The 13385-nt window shown below is 39.6% G+C and overlaps 1 protein-coding gene across 1 annotated transcript in view; it reads right to left on the reverse strand.

Annotated features, from left to right (window-relative positions):
• ttyh2 (tweety family member 2) overlaps positions 1 to 13385 on the reverse strand; it is a 90085-nt gene that overhangs the window by 6047 nt on the left and 70653 nt on the right. Inside the window, exons 6-10 of the mRNA XM_037691180.1 lie at positions 7066 to 7138; positions 4398 to 4467; positions 4226 to 4281; positions 1091 to 1183; positions 917 to 1009 (exon numbers count right to left, since the gene is read on the reverse strand). Coding sequence (XP_037547108.1) covers positions 917 to 1009; positions 1091 to 1183; positions 4226 to 4281; positions 4398 to 4467; positions 7066 to 7138 — 385 coding nt within the window. The remainder of the gene's footprint in view (positions 1 to 916; positions 1010 to 1090; positions 1184 to 4225; positions 4282 to 4397; positions 4468 to 7065; positions 7139 to 13385) is intronic.

Raw genomic sequence — 13385 nt, forward strand, 5'->3', positions numbered from 1 at the left:
AAAAAAGAAGCACAAATCTTCATCCAGGCTAGGCTAACAGCTAGCCAAACAAGAACCAGATTTTTACGGTTTTCAGGCTTCTAAAACAACTTTCTACAGAAAGAATGCTAAATTAGCCAATAATAATAATAATAATTCTCACCCCTTTTGCAATACAGTAGTCCCTCGTTATCGCCGGGGATCCATAAAACCTGAAGCCCCGCGATAAGCGAAAAATCGCAAAGTAGGGATAGTAGTACTATTGTGTATATATATATATATATAAATACACACTGTATATAATATAAAGGTGTTTTAAACCCTTCCCACACTCTTGCAATATTCTAAACAATGTTTCTAAACTCTAAACACTCTAAAAGAGCACAGAATGTCATGATTGCAGCTCTCTGCCTCCTCTGCTTTTTGCCACCTACAAGCGCTCTTGGCCACGCCCACTTCTCCACTCTGCACGGAGATCAGCTGATCAGTTGCAGGAGGAAGCTTATCCTGCAGTGTGGACTGCACAGAGGTGCAGCAGGTGCTACATAATATAAAATAATTTATTGTAAATAAAAATGTCGTGCAGCTCATCCATCAAACAGCCAGTTGTGTGTCACGTTCAGTCTTATTTTGAAAAACCGTGATAGACCGAGTCCGCGATAAACAAACCGTGAAGTAGCAAGGGACTACTGTGCACCGTTTAGTTTGTCGTTTTCTCAACTAAACAACGTTTGTGCTACTATGAATGTACGTGCGCTGAGAATAGATAGTGTAGCTACATGTTGGTGGTGCTGAGGCTGATATAAATCTTTGCAATCTTCTAGTTTTCTTCTTCTCCTAGTCACAGTGTAAATGTCAAGCCTTGCACGGACACTATCTTTTGAGCTGGCCTCTAGTTTGTAATGCTGTGATGCAAATTAGGCTTTGTTGAACAAACCTTGTTGAGCCCCCTGCAGTCCAGCAGGGCGGTGAGCTGATGCAGGCTGGCCTCGGAGGAGTTCAGCAAATGCTGGATACCCAGTAAATCTCTCTGTGTGGAGAGGTTGAAAGATGCTGCAGACTTTATATACAGTCCTCTGACACCACATTTAAAACCATTTTATAGTCTTACCTCGGCTGTGGGAAACAGAGGCACGGCGAACTGCAGCAGGCCCTGAATCTGGATCTGCATGGTGGTCAGAGACCTCTGGAAGATGGTTAGAGGCTGCGAAGGATTAAAGAGATGAAGAGCAAGCAAACGAGGTGTAGAACTAATCTAAATCATGTCTTAAAGGTTGAATTATACTGACAAGAGTCTGCATACCACACAAGGAATGCAAAGCTCTCAGGCTGTGTAATGTGGGATGTTTAAAACAACAAATAAACCTATCTGTCCTAAATGTCATTTGTGTGGTTCCATAATTGCAAAATCAGTTAGCAGTAGATTTTACCATGATTATTCCAGAGTTCGCTCGTTCAGGATTTCCCTCCTTAAATTAACTCTTTTTAATAATAAAGAACCATCAAAGTTTTATTACATAAGTGATTTGTCCAAATGTCTTACTCTAAACACATTATATTTAGGGCACCATTTATTTAATGAACAAACACCTTTTTCAAATTTCATGCTCAATAATCCAGGTAAAAAAATCCAACAAAGTTCAGTCAGGTCGTCTGGACAGTTTCTTTTATTCCTGTTGAGTTGTTTCATCCGTCATCCAAAGGACTTCATCAGTCCGAGGAGCCACAACAAACTCAGTCCCACAAGCAGCATAGTGGACCAACCAGTTTTATAGTGATAAGATGGTTTCTGGAGTCCACCCTCTCCCCCATCCACTCCTCTGAGGAAGCCATGGCCGAAGTGGTTCAAAACATCAAAGTTCATTGAGTTTGTTGTGGCTCCTTGGGCTGATGAAGTCCTTTGGATGAAGGACGAAACATTACAATAAATAAATAAATAAAAATTAAACCATCCTGAGGAACTGACTTAACTTTGTTGAAATTTCTACCTGGATTATTGAGAATGAACTTTGATGTTTTTAACCACTTTGGCTATGGCTGCCTCAGGAGGTTTCAACAACAACAAAAAAAGAAACCATCCAGAGGACCTGACTTAACTTTGTTGGATGCACACCTTTAGTTTTCACAGTAAAGTTGTAGAATTATATTTCTACCAACAGGGGGCAGAGTTCTTCTCCACATTCAACAAAATAAACCGAGATTGCTTTTGACCTTAAAGGTAACATTGATGTATTTTAGAAAATAAATTAAGCTCTATGGCTGTGAATGAAATAATGTGTCATATTTCCAAATTATAGCACAATCGTCAGTCATTCACCCCACACAGGAAGCCTGGAAAGCCCCTGGCCTGTGTCACAATGTTAAACTGAAACAGGATATGGTCAATTAGCTCAACTATTTATAAATGTAATATCTTTTCTCTGATCTGACATTTGTTTCTACATCTATGGAACTATCTGTGGTCCAGCTGCCTTGAGCTGCACTGTCTAATAGCTCGATCAGATTTAGCGTTCCCCTTTAGCCGAGATAAACATGTCTGGAGGAAGACAATAAGAATAAAATGGGATAATAATTTAAAATATGGATAAACAGGGAATGGGCATTGTGTGAAATCCAAAGCAATGATAAAGCAGGATGCTGAGCACTGCTGCTGTACTGTGCCTGACAGTACATGAGTGAAATCCAGTAGAAAGATAAAATATAAAAAAGAGGGAAAGCGTGTTTGCCGGCCAGTCATCTTCCAGTTTGCACCTGCTGGAAATCTGTGCGGCAGAAAAGAGAACTTGTTTACCAGGATGGGCGATGCTTCTCTGCCCTCGGCTGCTGTGCTCCGAGGAACATGTCAAGAGCCAGATAATAAGATTTGAGCTCTGCTGGGTCAGAGCTTGCAGAAATTGATTTAGCTGCCGACTGAGGAAGCGAGCGATGTGACCCAAAATCAACATTTTTACTCTGCTCCTCTGAAGAGAATAAGCACAGAACATGAAAGAGAAGCCGAATTGTTTCATCAAATAAGCCGTTTTATAGCCAGAGCCTTTTGTCTGGGCAGCTTTGTGTCACTTTAGGCATGCTCTGGTAAACAAGAAGTCCAGGAGAAACAGAGACGGTAGAGGATTGAAAACTGTGACCTGACGTTGGGGCATGAATCAGTCAGAGAGGACTGGACAGAAAACGATAAAGATGAAACTGGAGGGGCAAAAAAAAAAAAAGGAAGACTTTTTTCTCAAAGCATATATATTTTATTTTAAATTCATGTGTGGAGCCAGTTGTGGAGCAGTTTTGCTATGTTTAGGCTTTAGCTACTGTTTTGCTCATTTTAGCTGATAGTTTTACTCGTTTGAACTAAAACGCTCCAGCGCCTTCTGTGATATTCACACTGCATTTCTGCAGAAAAAGCTAAATCTTTTACTTGTTTGTACTCGTTAGATAATTTAGGTTACGAAATCCTCATCTCTTATTTTAGACTAGCAGTGTTCTTATTTTAATTATATATAAATACAATAGGCTGAATATTTTTAATTCTATCTAAGATTTTATCATATTGCTGACAGATGATGAGCCTCGAGGATCTTCTGTTTATTTGGCGGCACCGTTTCTTCTTTCGGCTGCTCCGTTCTTCAGGGGTCGCCACAGCAAACTAAACGACCACCGAGCTACGACAGCCATCTGTGTGGAGCAGAGAACTGCAAACTAGGGTGCCCGGAGGAGCAGGTGGTGGGGGTTAAGGGCCTTGCTCAAGGGCCCAGAGTGGGGCAAATGAGGCAGGTGAGGGTGTTCACCATTCCGTAATTTGATGTTATCGGTATGGGGAGTTGAACCGGTGACCTTCAGATCACAGGCCCACCTTCTCTAACCTCTGCACCACGATTACCCTAAATTTGGTGGCACTGTCGCTAACCTTTTCATTTTTATAGAGTCAAAGAGACACTGTCTCTTCCAAAAAAACTATTTTTAAGCGTAATTACCAAAGGACACGGTTTTATAAAATATAGGGCAATAACTAAAACATTTCTTGGATTTCAGTCTATACTGTGAAATACTCCACCCTGAAAATAAACGGACATTCCCAGAGTGAATCATGATGTTATGACCTCCATCTTCCTTTAACACCTTGCCCCGAGGAATCAGCCTGACGTTTGTTTTTATAAACCCCGTGAGACGTGATTTAACCAAGACGTGGAAGTGATCAGTAACTCAACAAGGTAGTATAAATCCTGTTCGTTTTGTATCGCAACACATCCCCTACCTGCTGAAAGGGATTAGAGAGAGTCTGGTTGCAGTAAAGGTAGTAGTGAACGATATCTGTGGGAAACACAGGAACACGTTTCAGCCTTCATTTGTTAAGCAGCCACAACACAAGCTGATTATTATTCAATATTCACTGTATTATTATTCATTTTATGCACACGGAAGCTCACCGGCGGTGATGATCCCTTTTGTCTGACTCATGATGTACTTGTCAGGCGACACACAGAAATCACTTGTGCCCTGAAAAAAAAAAAAAAGGAAAACAAAAACACGTGAGGACGGTGAACCTTTAAACGAAGGAATGTATTTCACAAGGAATCATTTAGAGCCGGACTGAATCAGGGCGTCAAATTCTTAGCAACCTGTCTGACGTTTTGTCTTTTTGACACAAAACGAGGAACTAAAAGCCTCTTTTTGACAGAAATACTTCACTGTTCTGTCACTCATAACCACTTTCTCTACATGGCAGGGTGCTAACAAGAAGCGCGCCTTAGCAAAAATAATAAAAGTGATGAGCAGGCAGTCTCATTCGTACTGCGCTGTCTGAATGCTAAATGTCCCACGGGCCCAGGACAAACACACTGCGTGTAACTTAACCTTCTCTGGGGGTTACACTAATGAGCCCCAAACACTCAGATGAGATAAAGCGGGATGAATCTCTCTGAAAACCAGAGCTCGTTTGCTAACAGCAAAGGAGGCCGAGGAGCTCTGCGACTGAGGGGCAACTGTGTTGGAATTCCTGAGGGGACAACAGAGAAGCTCGGAGAATGCAGTTCTGACTAACCACGGTCTATAATTAGAAGTTCTATGAAAGTGTGTGTGGGGGGGTGCCAGTTCGTTATGCATATATTTATTGTGCTTTTATAGAGTAATCCGGTGTAGACTAGAGAACACCCGCAGTTTGAATATTCGCATTCAGATCAATGCACATCTGTCACCGAGTGATGCAAGGATGTATGTCGGAGTGGCGCCACCCATGGAGATCCTCAGAAATGCAAATGAAGGCAACGAAGCTTAGAGAACAGCAACAATGCTCCCAATTTAGATGGAGGGAGTCATGGAACGTCAGAAGTTTTAGCAACACTTCAGATGTAGTGTATTTGAATTTGGTGATGGTATGGGGTCATGAGAAGTTTTTCCACAGTAATCAGTGCCCTTTAACTGAAAGTTGGAAGCATTTAAATCCAGCACTGGAAATGCAAAGCTTTTTGCAGTGTTCCTCGTTTATACATTCACTTTCATTCTTATCGCCCGGCACCAAGCGTCTGTTACCAAAATATCTCTCCAACCACTGGACAGATTTGAATTAAATCTTTAGCAAATAATCAATAAATTAACATCTACAAAAGCCTTTGGACTCATTCAGATTCAAGATGGCTTCCACAGATAATTTGGTTGAAGAGACGACCTATAAGGTGGCACGTTGATCTAAGATTTGGAAGAAATTTCAGTTGTTTGTGGCCACAGATACACAATGGCAGGTCGAGAATCACATGTTAAGATGGAAATAAATTTGAATAAAAACTATTCAATTGTAACAATTCATTATAAGAAATGAGGTCAACTCAGCATAACAAGCCAACCCTAAACAAATAGTGGGCTATATAAGGCCCCATTATGTGAACAATGTCCTGGAAACAGGTTATTGATTGTAAAAATACTACACATTCACACGGTAATGCTACGATTGCAATCACTGTTTAAACGAGACCACGAGAGATTGAACCCATTGGAGTTTACATCGTAGCAGCGCGTTTGCCTTTACGCAAGTTGTGTTTTCTCTGATATGATGCCGTGATTATCAAAAAAACTTCCCTTCAATGCATGGGCGTCAGATGCATCTGTAATGTGGGGGGGCCCTATAGTGTGTGTGTGCACGCGCGTATATTAAATCTATCTATTCATCCATCTATAAATCCATCCATCCATCCATCCATCCATCCCCTTCTCGCACTCTTGCAATATTTTAAACAATGTTTATAACTCTAAAAGCTCAAACAGCACAGAATGTCATGATTTCAGCTTCCTGCCTGGTCTGCTCTTTGCCACCTGCAAGCGCTCTTAGCCACGCCCACTTCTCCGCTCTGCACGGTGAACAGCTGATCAGCTGCAGGACGAAGCTTATCCTGGAGCGTGGGCTGTAGAAAAGGTGCAGCAGGTGCTAAATAATTTAAAATAATTTATTTTAAATAACAATTCCATGCTGATCATGCGGCTCATCCATCAATCAGCAATTGTGTGTCATGTCCAGTCTTATTTTGAAAAACCGCGGCAGAGCGAGTCCGCGATAAACGCACCGCGAAGTAGTGATGGACTACTGGATTTTGCTTTTACCTGAGACTAAATTACTCGTTCAGAACTTTAATAAATCAGTATTTACTCAGACATATAAGCGGTCTATGACTAATTAGATTGGTGAGTTGTTGAACATCAATGCTGTATGACGATACGTGCATGTTCAAACATGTCCATGTGGAAACACATGAACAAGTTGACAATGTTCCACACGTACATAAGAAACTTTCAGACCATGTGATTCATATAAATACAATTAAGTTAAAAATAAGTATTTGAAAACAAACTGTGTTTTAGTGTTATGAACAGAATATTAATTGTTGTTTCTTGTAGTAACAAGGAGTTTTACAGCTCAAAAAGCTTGATCACATCTAATAAAACTAAAGTAGCAGATTAAATTACTTTCACAGCAAGTAATGCTTTTTAAGGGCAGCAATCTGCATGTCTACTGTAGTACATACTTTGAAAAATATTGTTTAGTAATGACACATCGTGAAAGAGCAGTGAGCGTTTGTTGAAGTCGGGGAGGCAGGAAGAGCTCACCACAGCTGTGGCCAGGTCAGCTCCCAGAGACGTCCAGCTCAGGATCAACGTCAGGACTCCAAACACCATCATCCTGCAGCAACACAAACACCTTGAGTACACGGCAACTCCACGGGTCGTTTGATTTATGTACCGACCACCTCTTTCTGCGTTCAGCACATGCAGGTGTCATTTAAAGCAGAAGTCTGAGTTGTGCAGAATCAAGTTCTAGAATCATCTGAAAACGTAGATCACAGCTGCAACAAGAACGCTCACGTGACATTTGATCACCTTAGGTAATTTATATTCCATCTTCTTTGTCATTTTAAAAATTCCTCTATAAAATATTTGTCACTTGCAGATCGGCTGCTCTGCCGGGACTTTGTTTATCTGTTTGGGGTTGGAGAAGTGAAGGCAAACAGAGCCCGTTTGTCAAATCAGTTCATTTGGGAAGATTCGACATACATCTTTAAAAAACTAATAATAATAAAACCAGCTTCTTTAATTAAATATATTTTCTAAAACAAAGGAAAATATGATGATAAAAGATAGAACTTTATTGAGCCTGCAGGAAATTGTTGTGCCAGAGTTTCAGTAAAAAGTGACACACACAAGAGATAAAAAAAAAAAAAAAAAAAAAAACTGAATATAATGATGTGAATAAATCCACAAAATGCTAATTAATTTGATGACAATTGTGGTTATTTGAACTCTTTAACAACTGGACTGTTCCTCTACTCTTCAGCTCAGAGGATGTGTTGTAGAAAAAGACCTCACAATTCTCCATGTTCTTTAAATCCATCTCATGAAGAGCAAAACAGAAGCTCTAATCAGTAAAACAGTAGCTAAATGTAGCTAAATCATAGCTAATAACTAAAATTAAAATGAATAAATTGTAGCTAAATGCTGACATTAATAAAATTGTAACTGGTAAAATAAGCAAACAGTAACTGGATGTAAATTGTAGCAAATAGTAGCTAAACGCTAAATGTAGCAAAACTGTGGCCAATGACAGTTTAATGACCAAAACTGTAGAAAAAGCTAAAATGATCAAAAAAGTAGCTAAAAAAAATAGTAAAAATTATAGCTAATAGTTACAAAAGAAGAAGGCAGCAGCTAAAAGCTATAAAGGAGCACAAGAACCAAAAATAGCACGCTGAAGTAGATTTGACAAAACAATGCTTTTCAAGAATTTCCTGCGGGATCAATAAAGTTTTATCTTATCTCTTATCATTTTGAAGGAGTTAAAAACATCTTAATATTTTTCCAAGGGGTAATTTTTTGCAAATACCAGTAATTCAAAAACTCAAGACAAAAATCCTAAAAGTTTTAGCTCGATATTCTTGCTCAAGCCGTACATGTTGCTACATTTTGATTAAATAGCAGAAAATATGCAGGAATAAATTGATCAGAACTACAACAGTCGAGATGAATCAGTGCTCATGCAGTAAACTTTGCAAAGGGGGAGACAGTGACAGTGAGGTGTTTAAACGTTTAGTTCTTTTTTCAGTTTAAGGGAAACACCATGAACCCAACGAGGAAGTCCTAAGAGAAAAAACTAAAAGTGTTGTGGTATCACAGTGGCTGAGCTGCTATGTAAACCAGAGACGGATCAGCAGCACTCCTCCGCTCTCTTGGCCTACATCTGATTAGAGCCCCCTGGGCCCATGGGTGTTCCATCACCCATGAGGATGCTCACATTTGTTTTTGTTTCTCAGCGGCTCCCACCCTGATGATGTCAGTTCATCAGAAAACGGCATTAACAGCGTTCGGCTGCACGGGCTAACAGATTACAGGCTGCAGATGAAGATGTCTGCTCGCGGGGGAGGTCAGGAACTTAAAAAAAAATAAAAATACTCCGGTCAAATGAGATGCTTTAGTTAGCTGTATTTACCATATACTTCGTAAGATTCAGCTAATTTGACCTCAGAGGCATTTTGCAAATAACTCATCATGGATACATATTTATCATCATCAGCCTCTACAGCTCAGATATAAATCTAACAGACCTCCTATAGAAACCACATGTGATGCGTCTGTATCTGTTGACCTTCCCTACAGGAGCTTTTCAAAGCTCACTGCTCTGAGCTCTTCTGTACGATACCAAGTCCTCAGTGAACTCTGACACAACATGAACAGAAACACAGCGAGGCTGTTTCAAACCAGCAGCTAGATCAGAAGCAAAGCCCACACTCGTTCAGCTCTGTAACTGCAGTAATGCATCTGTAGCAACTCTTTTAGTACCTGTTATGATGATTAAAATATCCATTTCTAAATGAAAGTATCTCACTGGGCTGTGTTGGCCAACGACATTCATGAGGGACTCTGCAGAAAGCCGTGTTTGCAGTGGTTCTTAATTTATTTGCTTGCGTTGCAAAGGCTCGCAAGTCTTTGCCCTTGAGTTTTGAACACGTTCAAAAAACTAGTTTGACAATCCGTCTCAAGACGTGAGCTGAATTTTGACGTCTGGACAGGAGCTCTCTGACGGAAAACATGTGAGGCACAAGTCCAGAGCTGTGAACCATGCTGATGTTTAATCATTTTTATTGAAACACTGGTCCAAACGTGGTGAATATGATAAAATAACGCAGTTTTGCAAACCGTGTACGAAAAATTAGCTTCTCTTTTTTAAAAATTGGGTCATTCTAAAAGTGGGCACACAACTTGCTTGGTCACAAAGACTGCAAGGGAAATTTTGCCCATTTTCTTGCAAATTTTCCCACAATTTGAGTCTCCAACTAGTTTCCAGCTCAGTGAGTACCACCATGATCGTGCACGTCTCTTAAAACACTTAAAATGAATACAAATGAAGGTCAAATGTTGCATTAACAACATTTAAAAGAATAAGGAGCATGTAATTTAGGCACTGCTTTGTTTTCTAAAGCCTTGCACTCAAATAACTAGGAATCACTGACCTACTTCCCTATTTGGCTTCCTGTATTTGACTCCAGTGAACAACAAGAGCTGCTTGAAACAAGTGCTGCACTTGACCTTTGACTTGGCGAACAGGATTGTCTGATTGTCCTCTTGGTGCCAGCAGGTCGAGCACCGGCTGAACAAGCGACAGGCAGGCGCTTCACTGACTTTACAGCAAATGGGGTGTAAACCTCAAGCCAAGAGCATCGAGCGAGTGGCAGAGGCCAGGAGAGCAGGGCACACGATGCAACATCGGATACACTCCAGTCACTCTGAATGAAATCACACTGGGAAGTAGATTTTCTTCTTGTCTGGAAAAAGAGCTGTTGCTGGTCGAACCATTTAATTAAAAAGAAAGAACGCTAGAGCAACATCTTTAGACAAACAGGGATTCAATCCTTGCACCAAGCCTGTGGTTCAGTGGTTAGAGAAGTCGCTCACCAAGAAGAGTCGGAGGTTTGATTCCACCATTATGCAGTCACATGTTAGTGTCCGTGAACCCCTCATCGTCTCCGATGTGATCTATAGTATTGATTAGTCTCTATAGAATGACTGAATACTTATGAAGCAATCCGTGTTTTTCAGCAGGACTCTCATCCCACAGTTTCCAAGCTGTTTCAACAAATTGTAGTGAACTTGACCTGATGTCAAAACTAAGCCTAAGGTCAAAACCCTTGACCTTAAGAACCTTGTGGGACAGAAACTGTCATTTCATTGATTTGAATCCAGAAATACAGGTTCACCCATCCTGAGACTTTCTTTCTTGAAAATTCAAGTGAAAGAACACTCTTTTCTATTATCATTCCTGTTTTACAAATGTTTGATAATCAAAGTGTTTTAGTTCAAACATTTTAGATGTTACAGTGAACTAATCAATGTTATTAACTGTAAAACAGTAACAATGATTTTTGAGTTGCTTATGCAAAGTTAGAATTCATGTTAAGGCCTGTTACAGAGTAATTATGCATTTTCTGATTTCTGTCTTTGAATGAGCAGTGTACATTTTCCAAGGTCAGGAGTCGAAGCAGACCAGTGTTGGAACAACTGTCTTGTTTTTAAATCCTCTCAGACGTAAACAGAGAAGTTGGCACCTGTTTCTCCAAACTCGCCCAAACATTTCTCTCTCCTGTCTGGGAAACATCTTCAATCTGTTCCATAACATTCTTGCTGGTTTCTGACTTTCCATAACACCTTACATCACAAAACACACCCCTGTCTGGTTGATATTGACCAATCAGAAACTCTCAAATGAACCGGGAATAGAGCCCTTTAAAATGTCGGTACTTCCTAGTTCTCCCAGTTCTGTGTGGTAGCAGTTCTGTGTTGTAGCAGTTCGGTGAAGTGGCAGTTCTGTGATGTGCCCAGTTCTCAGTTCTGTGAGTTCTGTGAAGTTCTGTTGGAGTCTGGCTGGGAAACAGGAAAACCCTGACATGATAGAGCTCTTCCGAGTTTTATGGGATTATAACATCTTCACCTCTGAGTGGAACTCGGACGAACCACACTCATGTGAGGTCCACTGGCTGAGGTGAACTTGTGTCAGACGGGATATCGTCACTACTTCGGACGAGTCACAGCCATCCTATGGAGACGCTGGACAGGTAGCGTTAACTGGAACTCCGTATCCGCTGATTCATCTTCAGAGAGGTAATGAGTCAAGTTCACTACCGAGCGTACCGAGGAAAGCTGGGTTCGAATGGAGAGTGTCGGTTCTGGTCAACACTCTCCCTCACACACCATCTTTTACTCCCTTTAAACTTCATTTTCCATCTTTAAATTCTTCTATCAAGCAGAAATCATTCCAGATAATTTAGAAATGTCTGTGTAAAGTGCTCATCCACCGCCGTGTGGATAACTGATCATAATTGTACAGCTCGCTGATTAATTATGTTGTTATTTTCATATTTTGCCAAATTAATGTAAATGTTTGATGTGTTAAACTTGATTCTGTTAATAAATGACCCACTGTCGTGGTGAGTCAAAGATAATTAACGTCTCACGTCCACATTTCATTAAATTCAATGCACGTTTATATTCAGTCCAGAAAAATGAAGAATCCGTTTTAATTGATGAATATATCTCAGCATCTGTTCATCTACAAAATCATAAATCAAAACGTTCAGCTCTTTCAGGACAATCCTGCTATGACTTTTGGTATTTGTGCAACTTCAGCTTTTTGAAATATTTAGCCTTTTCTGCCACTTTTATTTTCCTCACAATAAATAAATTGAACTCATTTTACATCCTTCAAATCTTTAAATCGGTTTACAACCTTTTTCTGCTCCTTTCACATTTTGTTCTGCTTCAGCTTATTTGCACAAATGTAAACATTTTTTCAGCTACTTTCAGCTGTTTTTTTTTAACAAATGTTTTGTGCTCCTTTTAGATTCTTTCTGCTAACTACAACATTTTTGTGCTTCTTCTAACTTGTTTCTGCTAATTTAACCTTGTTATGCTCCTTTTAGCTTATTTCTTTAGGTTTCAGCTTTTTCTACCATTTCAGCTACTATATAGTGGTTTCATGCTAATTTACGCTTTTTCAGCTAATTCCACATTTTTTGCACTCATTTCAACTTTATTTAGACTAATTCAGCTAAAATGTGCCATCTCCACTTCATTTTTAAAATGCCAGCTTCTTTATGTCTTTTTAGATACTTTTCAGCTCTTATCTGCTAATTTCAGCTTTTTTCAGATAATTTCCACTTTTTTGTGCTCATTTCTGCTTCTTTCATTGTAATTGGGCAAACATGTTCTTTCTGCTTTCTTTTGCAAATTTAAGCTTGTTCTACCTTTTCAGCTACCTTTTAAGCATTTTTTAAAGCCAATTTCAGCTGTTTTCAGATAAATTTAAGTTTTTCGTGGTAATTTCTGCTACTTTCAGCCTAACTAACTTCTTTATGCTAAGTTCAGTTTGTTATGCTCTTTTCAGGTTTTTTATTCTAGTTTCAGCTTTTATTCTATTTCAGCTACTAGTTAGCCGTTTTATGATAAATTTAGCTTGTTAGGCTAATTCCACTTTTTTTTTTGGCTCATTTCAGCTTTTTCATTTCCTTTTCCTACTTAAGCTTTTGTCTGCCTTTTCAGCTAATTTTCAGCTACGGGTAATGTTTTCTAATTTCAGCTTTTGTGCTTATTTCTGCTTATTTAAACCTAATTCAGCAAATATTTGTGCTTTCTGCTTTCTCCTGCCAATTTAGGTTTGTTCTTCCATTTTACTACATTTCAGCATGTTTTTAGCTAATTTCACCCGTTTTCAGCAAATTCTTCAACAATAATTTACATTGCATTTTCACAGGAAATGCAATTTCTCTATTTCCCATTAGCATTGAGGAGATGTAGAGTGCTGCATGAATGTGCGCGTGTGCACGTGCGTGCGTGCGTAAGTAAATGAGGGCTCAGATTGTGTTGGAAAGCACTTTGAGTAGTTG

Source organism: Nematolebias whitei, chromosome 17, assembly GCF_014905685.2.
Source record: "Nematolebias whitei isolate Nwh7 chromosome 17, NemWhi1, whole genome shotgun sequence".
Classification (NCBI taxonomy): domain Eukaryota; kingdom Metazoa; phylum Chordata; class Actinopteri; order Cyprinodontiformes; family Rivulidae; genus Nematolebias; species Nematolebias whitei.